The following is a 9,578-nucleotide window of genomic DNA, read 5'->3' as shown; positions in this document are numbered from 1 at the left end:
GCAAATGTCTTGTCATGTGCGACTTCCACCCACAGGGGGGCGGTAATGCGCCCGGCTAATCAATTGTGCTATGAGAAAAAGCCAGCGAATCTCCGACGTAAAAAACACGAACATATATTCGGCGAATATAAACATTATAGCTGTTTTTAATACGTCATTGTTTCGTAATGAACGGAATATCCGGCACTAACGTCGTCCAAGTGACTAATCTGTCGTCAACGGTGAGCAGCGAGCAAATGCGCACTCTCTTCGGCTTCCTGGGGGACATCGAGGAGCTTCGGCTCTACCCACCCGAGTAAGAGCGACGTGCGGCGGCTGGGGGGGGATCAGGCGACAACGCAGATGTGCGGCCTGGTCCGACACTATAATTAAGACAGCATTTAACGATGTCACGGGTGATTGTGTTAATGCCTCTTTTTTGTTGTCCCTCTCTAGCAACTCCACTCTAACCTTCTCGTCCAAAGTGTGCTATGTCAAGTATCGAGAATCTTCCAGCGTTGGAGTGGCGCAGCATCTCACTAATACTGTTTTTATGGACAGAGCCCTCATAGTTGTGCCATGTGCCGAAGGTCAGTGGGAGCTAAAGCTTCAAAATGTCCCTTGATTTCATAATGACCTTGCTTTCTATTCAACTATTCGCTCTTGTGCTATACTGGGTTGGATAACATTCGTTCACGTAGATGTTACGTCATGGCAGCGTTTCATTGTGTGGATGCTGAGAGTCACATTTTTTTTGCCCCCCACAGATTAAATCATTCTAATAAAATGTACGACGAGTTACGATCAACGCAACTTTGTAGTTTGCACGTCAGCCTCGCAGTTCTGAGGTTTGGGATTCAGATCTCAGTTTCCTGTTAAGAGCTTTCAAGTTCAATGGTATGAGGCTTTAATCTTTGTATATTTAATATAGTTGGTGGGGAAATTTTAATCTACTTTGCATGGATGTCTACTGATGACAAAACAAAAGAAATGTATCGATGCTTGAATGTGATACCTTCCCAATATTCCCCAGTTTTACTTTCCATGGAAATTTTTCAGAAGCTTACCAGAAAATTCTCAGCCCTTTGCAACCCTATTCCACTTTTTACCATTTTACAAATCAAATCATCCTAAATTCCAACATCACCTGTTTTTGTGGGAGGACCCCCCTCCCGGCCCCCTTTTTTATTTTCTTTAATTCTCCCTTTTCGCCCTTCACCTCATCCCCCTCCCCTGTCAGCAACGAATAATTAGAAGTTGCTGTCTGGATGGACGTGATTAATTTGGCTTTTTGTTTTGTTTCCTGTGTGATTATGTGTGCATATCAGATACACGACCACACTACTAAGCCTGAGTCATTGAGGCATTGTTTGCCAGGCCGCTACCGTCCTCGATGACGGGGGCCACGAGGCGTCAGTGATCATGTGACCAGGAGCGCTCCAAGATGGACACCTTGTCTCCTTTTTTTTTTTCTTTTCATACTTTTTGTTCCCCCAATGTTGTCCAATCTCTGCTGTCTCTGTCTATGAAAAGGTGGTTCTCTCACTTTCGCTCTTCTTCCTGGAGCGATTTTATATTTGTTTTTTTATCATCATTATTATTATTATTATTATTATAGTGGTACCTTGACTGACGAGTTCCATTTAGTTGAAACCATATTAATCCATTCAATCTCCCCCTCCAAAATCGAATATAATAGAATGTCATCCTTTACACAGTGTCAAGAAAATATGCCTGCAAATATCATATTTATTATATTCTCTATATGTGTTGCTGCACCTTTTGTGTTCAAGAATACTTTTTTATTTTTAATATAGCGTTGGAAATTACAACTGTGATTGAGATGCTAGTTTTGTTCGTTGACGTTTGGCTAGCCAACTTTCTCAAGATGAAGTGATGTGGTTTGGTTTGAATAAGTCAAGGCACCACTGTCTTATTATTATTATTGTCCAACCCTCCCTCCCCCCCACATACCCCTTATCTCTCTCTCTCTCCTGCTGCAGCTTGTTTGTGGTTGAGTCGGCATGATGATGCGACGGGATGCTAAGAGGGAGGATGACTAACACTTGCCTCTCTTGTCATTGCCGTAGTGACAGAGAAAGCGAGAGAGAGTGAGAACATCTTCTGACCTCTTCCCAAGTCCGCTCAGATGATTGTAGCTCGTGGATGAGTCGCCATTATGATAGCATAGTCTCGCTATTGATGCTAGTGCAGCAATGATTTCATTCATCATCCAGAGGTGGTCCATCTCTCATTAGCAAACAAGCATCCTTTATTTTTTTGCGTCTTATCTTAAATATTTAATAACACAACCTGCTGTTACCATGGCAACAACCTCCTTGATGCGACTGGCCCTTGCTCCACCCCAAGCCCGCTGTCGAAAATTGCAAGATGATTTGGTATTGTTGCCGCAGTGAAAGCCTTTTTGTTTTCTTGATGTGCGCTATTAGCATCGCCAGATTTTTCTTGAGTTGCCCCCCCCCCCACCACCACCACCACCACCACACACACACACACACACACACACACACACACACACACACACACACTACAGCACTAAGCAAAGTGTTTAGCCAGTCCTAAGATAAATTGTGCTAAGATATTCGTAAGATTATGTGTGTAAGAAAGTGCTAAGGATATTTTTATTGTTTTTTTGGAGCAGCTGTTGTTTGTGTGTACCCCGCAGGGAAGATTCCGGAAGAGGCCAAGGCCTTGTCGCTTTTGGCACCTGTTGCTCCCGTGCACAACCTGCTCCACGGCAGGGGGCTGCTCCCCATCCCGGCGCCCAGCCCACGACAGAATGTGAGTCGTTAAATGTGATGAGCAATCCTTTCCTCATACATCACCTATTTTGGCTACTGAACCTTCAATTGTACCCCAACCTTCCCACACAGTTGAACCTGCCCCTGGTTGGTCACTTAACCCCCAGCCCGGAGCCTGCAGTCTCCTCGCTCCAGCAGACTCCCCTCATGGGCAACGTGGACCCGACCAAGGTGGATGAGATCAGGAGGACGGTCTACGTAGGCAATTTGAACTCCCAGGTGATCATTGGCCAGATGCAATCCAGGTTTTTCCGTAAAAACCCTGTCATGCTGTAATTTGACGGTTGATCCACTCTGCAGACCACAACGGCGGAGCAGCTACTGGAATTCTTCCAGCAGGTGGGCGACGTGAAGTTTGTGCGGATGGCGGGTGACGAGACGCAGCCCTCGCGCTTTGCCTTTGTGGAGTTTGTGGAGCAGGACGCCGTCGCCCGGGCGCTCTCCTTCAACGGCGTCATGTTCGGAGACCGGGCCCTCAAGTACGTGAAGATGACAGTGAGGATTATTGATGACAAACATGATGTCGTTCATTTTGCTCTCTGTCAGGGTGAACCACTCCAACAACGCTATTGTGAAGCCGCCCGAGATGACGCCGCAGGCCGCCGCCAAGCAGCTGGAGAGTGTGATGAAGCGCGTTCGGGAGGCGCAGTCTACCATCGCCGCCGCCATCGAGCCAGGTGTGACACCGGCCACTTGTTTACCAGCGTCGCCTTTGGGATAACCGGATGTTGTCTTTCTTTTTTTTTTCCCCTCAGCGGAGAAAGAGAAACACTCCGCCGCTCATTCGGGGGGAACACGACGGCCATCACGATCCCGCTCTGGCTCACGCAAAAGATCACGCTCCAAACACGGGTGAGGCGTCACTTGTCAGGGTTTGCAACTGTTGCAATATTCTGAAAACTTTTGTGCTTCCAGACCACCGCAGAAGTGGCAGAAGAATGACACACGCACTTCCCGAAGTGGCCACAGGAAGCGCTCACGCTCCAGAGACAGGCGGCGAAGCACGAGCCGCTCCAGGTTAGTCCAGAATACTCGGGCTGCGCTTTGGAAAGAAAGCATATTTGTAAATAACATGTGACATTTAGGATCCGCCGGCGGAGTCGAGGACGATCTCGGAGTCCTCCTAGAAGGGGCAGGTCGCCCTCCCCAAAGAGGTGAATATCAGGCTTTTGAACTTGAAAAGATACTAACATTCACAATCTCACTTTGCATTGGATGTTGTCAGAATTAAAAAGCGGCGGGAACGCAGCCGGGACGAATGGGAACCGTCTTCATCGAGAAAAAGAAGCCGGAAAGATGAAGAGCGGCCGAGAGGCAAGAAAATGCACAAGGTAAGTCGGACTTGTGGCCACCAAAATGTGGGGAGGGGAACATAAAAGTGGAAACTTACGACTGCACTCTCGTCGCGGGCACTGTGGAATGTTTCAGGTGGGACGGGACTACGACAGAGAGGTCTCACCCGCCGAGGACGCCCACTCACCCCCCTTCACGCAGCACAACGGCGTCCACAAGGCGCGCAGCGACGACGCGTCCATTTGACGCTGCCCGACTGACTGACTGACTTAAGTTGTCACTCCCCCCTCCCCCCCGCCGAGAGGGCAAGTGAAGCGCCACAATATCCAATTTTTGCATCTCGCAAATAGCGGTTACGTGTCGTGTTAAGCACGGGCATATGCTCCCAAAATTGGTTAACGGTGAGCCTCACTTGCCCGTTATGGCAGCGTGAAGGAAGGAAACGCCCGATGTTTCCTGCACGAGTAGCGACGTTTACAAGGAGGCTTCATTTCGATTTTTTTATGTTTTTGTGGCTACGCTTGCTGTTTTTAGTCCCTATTGTGTTGCGCAGCTGTGAAAGTTAAACATGTGGGTAGGGTGGGAAAAAAAAAGAGGAAGCTGATGAACCTTGAACCCCAGTTTGGGTTTTTGTCTCCCGCCATGGACAAGCAACCTGGCGAATCAACTGCGGCTCTCCCACGTTCCATGTCAGCCCCTTTCATGCACTACAGCTTACTTTAGGTGTTTAAAAATCACACTTAAAAACAGCCTACGTCCCACCTATGTTATTTTAACTATGATGCCAGGCTGGCAATTGATGGGTCGACTTTTACTTCGTGTTTGTGTCATTACATTTCACACCGAATAACAACGCTGTGGATAAACAGCATTGATAATCAGTGCGAAAAGGGTTTCTGATGTTAAAATGCAAATACTGCCTCCGTCCAGTCTCTGATGCTAAGCCCCCCCCCCCCTTAAAAAAAAGTGTACGAGCAAGCAAGTGACGCGGAGAACATCAAGTGCCTACACTGCCATTGTACAAAATATTGGAGAAGTTTATTTGCATGGTTAGCGCTAGCATCGGTAACTGAATACAATATTGAGTTAAAAGTCAACAAATTAATTTTGTTCTATTTTTTTAAAAGAGAGCACTGGTATTATTGTACATTTGTTTCATGTACTTCTGTTTGATGTGACGTTTTAGTAAAAAAAAAAAAATACAATTTTAAACAAGTCGTCTTTTTGTGCTTCATGCATCGCCCACTGCAGGACTGGAGGACGATTGGACTTATTCCTGGATCACGATCATGACAAATGTGCGTTTTCCATGTAGGCGAGTGTCGCGCTCCACGCTAAACTGTAGTCTACCGCGTGAGCGTCCCTTCTCCACCCATCATCATCAGCTGCTGGATGACGTCCAAGCTGGTGTAACCGCTGAAGCAGGACGCTAAGGGAGGAGGATCACGGGAGTTGGCAGCGCTCTGATCGTCAACGGCGGTGGAAAGGCCGTGGGATGAAGTCGGCGCTCGGAGCTCCACCACAAGCAGATTCGTCGCCATGCATTCCTCTTCCAGCTTGAGACTGTCAATGGGCTGAAGCAGCTGGCGAATGCAACAAATGGAAGCGTTCCGTAGATTTTTCAGGTATCAAATTGAGTTTGATACAACTTGTGTCTTTCCAGACATGGCTTCTTTTTTTGGGGGGCTACTAAGCTTACCAAATTTGAGAAGTTAGAAATCCAAAAATGACCAAAGTTAGCCCGAAAGTTGCTGTTTGGAATCAAATTGGCCACCTTCATGATTGTCACTTACCAGCTGTGTGGGTGTGTTGAATTTCTGCATAGATTGGCTCTTTTCAGGGTTGGGAATGTTGGGCCAAAAGGCGACTTTAGCTCTGCTTGATAGATATCAAAGAGGTAAAGTTGACGTGTTGCATTTCTTTTCAACAGTATGCTTGTGTTTTACCTTCTGAGGAAGTGGGACCCCAACAAGGCAGTCACTACAACGAGGGTCGAGATGATGACGAGTGCCGTGAGGTTTGATGAAATTCCGTGCCGCGTCTCCACCATCCTAGCGGCACTCCGGACACCCTGCCCGCCCCGCGTGAACCCCGACACCTGGACCCGGTATGCCGCCCTGTTACGTAGACCCTTCAAGGTGTACTGATGGACCAGCGGCCCCACGCTGATGTCTGCGAAAGAACATCAGCCTAGTTTCCCAAAATGTTGCAAATGATTGGAATGTTAAATTCCTATTTATATGATCTTACTTCTTTCTGGCTGCCAGTCCTCTGCATAGTGGATCACGTAGCCCAGCAGAAACCCACGCCGGTCCTCTGGTGAGATAGCTGACCAGCGCAGCTCCAGAGAGGATGACGTGACGGACTCAACGCTCAAGTTGGAGGGAGCGCTAGCCGGCGCTAACAGAAAACAGGTACATATTAATATCGCTATTTGATACTGTGTTATTGATACTGAAATTGCTCTATTAATGCTGGTCTGATGTATCTGGGATACTGAAATTTTGATATTTGACGTATAGTGTAATATAAAACAAGACACTTACATCCTTCCAGGTAGTAGAAGCGCGCTTTGGCGTAGGTGGCTTCTTGGCTGTTGTTGACTCTCTTCAGGTTGCATGTTTGCTGTTGGCCACGCACGTGCAGCCAGACGTCGTAGCTGGTGTACGCTTGCAATTGCTCTAGAAGTAGAAAGCTAACTGTCAAAACCTTATAAGTCAAGATACTACTTTACTAGGGTAGCATTGAATATCATCTCAAGATACACTAGTTCAAACCACCTGAGATATCAACCACCGTCCAGAAATTGTTGCCTTCCTCATGGAAGGATTTATAGGACACGTTTGGCGGGTATGGTCCATAGGTGGCGCTCCACTCCAGACAGAAGCATTTGTACTTCCTGACCAAGTCGTCCTTCCACAGCACGCTGAAGGACGTCTGGTTGTGGACACGCACACTCAGCCTTCCGTCATCTCTGCCGTTGTCGTCTCCTGTAATGATTACGAAATGAGTGACATGAGCCTAAAATGGCTGACATCCATCCGGCGCCATTAGACTGACCATGCGGTGGCATCAGCGTGATGCTGGCAGACGGCGAGACACTGACATTGTTGAAAGCGTTGACGTAGACATGGAAGGCTGAGTTGGACAGTAGCAACGTGATGGGTGGCCGCGTTACGCTGAGGACCTCCAAGGGAGGCTCCCCTGATACCTTGGCCAATGTCACATTAAAGCCGTCATGTTCCTCAGCGAACTGAAAGCAATATAAAAAAACAACGTTATAAATAACTGCTAAATTAGGCTATGCTACATTGTCGTTTTGCTATGCTAGGTCTATGCTTTGTAACCATACCATCCAGGTCAGCGAGATCATTCTTTGTCCTCCTTTGTCGGCCATCTTGTTTTCTACCACGTGGAGATTAAGCGGCGGCCTCGTCAGCTCTGATGATGGCGAATCAATAATATTAATAATAGTGATACGAGACACGTGGCGTTTGTAGTCTCCATAAGATGATCGATCACCCGGCGGGAGCGTGTAGACGTGGCCCCACGGACACTGAGAGCACTTGTTGCTGATCTTGCAGGCCACCTGAACCTCAAGCACCGGCGAGCCCTTCACACCCGCCAGCTGACACCCGGCGGCCCCCTGGCAACGCACCTAAATCGCACGGACAAAAATGGTAGCTACTGTCTTCTAGACTGCTTTCTTCTTTCCATTATAGCATCAGTGTTTCCCTCCATCCTTCTTTCCTGCCATCAAACCTTACTTGTTCCTTTCATTCACCTTCTCCATTTCTGCAATGCATTGCTGTTTTTCTCAAACTGGAACAAATTAGTGTAGCTGACCTTTGATGGAGACGATAAGCATTGTCATATTTCCTGTGTATCGTGATAATGACACGCAAGTCAAATTGCTAACGTTAGCTGTTTTATCCACCTCTCGCCAGTTTCCATCATCCTGGTGGTCTGTGACCTCTTTGTGATGCACGTAGAAGGATGTGACGACCTTGGCATCGTCCTGACTCCACTGAGCGCTGACGTCAACGTGACTGTCCGAATGACGCCTGAAGGTGACGTGTTGAGGAGGACCGCAGCGCACTGAAACGTGTGAAGAATCACAGACATGAACTTCCTAAAAGTCAGTGCAGGTTAAAGTTCGGCAAGAACTTACGCAGTCTGCTGTAATGTTCCGTGAAGACATCTTTGGAGCATTCGGACCCGACGTGTTCCAGAACCTCCACGGTCAAGTCACGGTGAAACACTTGGATGTTACTCAAAGTGTCCTTCATCTCATCATCTTTTATCTGATACACTTGGCAGTATTTGCCGTTCCTAGCAGAAGTCACAAAACCGTCAATCAAAATCTTTGTTGGTTTTTCTAAATTGTATTTCTGCTTTGCCAATTGAACAAGACTCGCTTTTGACGGAGGATGAGCGTGAAGTTGGCCTCCCTCTCCTCTGCTGCCCCACGCCGCCACTGACACGTCAGCAGACCAGCTAAGTGAGATTTTCCGTAACATTCCAAGCCTGCAATGCCACCTGACACAAAAAAAACAAAAACACTCAGTCCTTCATTCCACTTCCCGACTCCCTGAGTCGTCGGTTACCTGGCAAGGCGAGGCGGCAGGGCTCATTTTTCGATGGGTACTTATCACAGGGCACTGAAACAAAACCGTGACATCATCATCAGACCTATATGCTAAATAAGAGGCGCAAATATTTACTTATGTTTACAAAGCCCACCTGGTTGGATCTGTCCCAGCGAGCACACCACACATGGATCCAAAAATACACCTGAAAACCACAACCCCCCCCCAAAAAAATGCTGAAACTAAAATATATAAAAAATACTCATGGGTGGGATCCCTGAAATGGAAGTGACTTACCAGTGAGAAGTAGTAAAAGATGACAATGCCGGAGGAGCTCACACATACGTCCTAACACGGTCCCGATCATGGTAGTCACACGAAAAGATGTCATGTAAATGTAAATTGTAAAGTCGCCCGGACAATCCATCATATTGTTTATCTGTGAGCGTAATAGCTGTGTGAGTGTGCAATTTGGATGAAGAAGTTGACTCACGCAGCTCACAGGAAGTTATTCACGCCCCACTAACTTACATGAATAAATTGAGCCTCTCAGCCAACAGAATTATCTTAGTCTCTGTTTCATCTGTCTGACACATGCCACTTTTTTGGGGTAAATGTGTCATCCTTGATGGGGGGGCGGGATAAAGTTTAAGATTTTGCCATTTAAATTGTATCGGTTAAAAAAGTCGTTTCTTTATCATGCTCGCCATCTGTAAGCTTTATGTGAGGAACTCGTGGGTTTTGACATCCTTCCAAATCTGCATTACAAATCAACATGTAGGCAAGACACATTGAGCACATTAAGAAGACTTTGAGAAAAGAAATGTATGGCCCATAGTACAAAATAAAAGCCATCGGATGGCCATGTTGGATTTTAAAAATAATGAAATTTCTC

The 9,578-nt window shown here is 47.0% G+C and overlaps 2 protein-coding genes across 8 annotated transcripts; one reads left to right on the top strand and one right to left on the bottom strand.

The window, feature by feature from the left end:
- The first annotated feature begins 46 nt into the window (after positions 1-46).
- srek1 (splicing regulatory glutamine/lysine-rich protein 1) lies at positions 47-9,245 on the top strand. 7 transcript variants are annotated; one of them, XR_009716464.1, is made up of 17 exons: positions 47-295; positions 436-569; positions 2,666-2,781; positions 2,874-3,020; positions 3,102-3,280; positions 3,348-3,478; positions 3,557-3,653; positions 3,717-3,818; positions 3,887-3,955; positions 4,027-4,132; positions 4,230-4,399; positions 5,346-5,392; positions 5,480-5,719; positions 6,025-6,201; positions 6,362-6,508; positions 7,679-7,774; positions 8,042-9,245. XR_009716464.1 is itself a non-coding variant. In XM_061294193.1 (11 exons), the coding sequence occupies exons 1-11, from the start codon at positions 168-170 to the stop codon at positions 4,338-4,340; spliced, it is 1,320 nt and encodes a 439-aa protein (XP_061150177.1). In that variant the 5' UTR covers positions 48-167; the 3' UTR covers positions 4,341-5,089. The 7 variants fall into 7 exon arrangements, 1 of the variants encoding a protein (XP_061150177.1); XR_009716463.1 differs by having other exon boundaries at positions 5,346-5,719; positions 6,053-6,201; XR_009716462.1 differs by having other exon boundaries at positions 5,346-5,719; positions 6,049-6,201.
- LOC133163895 (protein sidekick-1) lies at positions 5,111-9,114 on the bottom strand. Its single transcript, XM_061294200.1, is given in 14 exon segments — positions 5,111-5,677; positions 5,888-5,972; positions 6,041-6,494; positions 6,641-6,775; positions 6,875-7,084; positions 7,155-7,347; positions 7,447-7,535; positions 7,617-7,752; positions 8,032-8,192; positions 8,266-8,426; positions 8,513-8,633; positions 8,702-8,755; positions 8,838-8,888; positions 8,981-9,114. Coding segments are annotated over 14 exon segments (2,220 nt in total). The 5' UTR covers position 9,114; the 3' UTR covers positions 5,111-5,440.
- Positions 9,246-9,578: the final 333 nt, after the last annotated feature.

The sequence above is a fragment of the Syngnathus typhle genome, linkage group LG12, assembly GCF_033458585.1.
Source record: "Syngnathus typhle isolate RoL2023-S1 ecotype Sweden linkage group LG12, RoL_Styp_1.0, whole genome shotgun sequence".
Taxonomy (NCBI): Eukaryota; Metazoa; Chordata; class Actinopteri; order Syngnathiformes; family Syngnathidae; genus Syngnathus; species Syngnathus typhle.
This window is presented reverse-complemented; position numbering and strand designations above follow the sequence as displayed.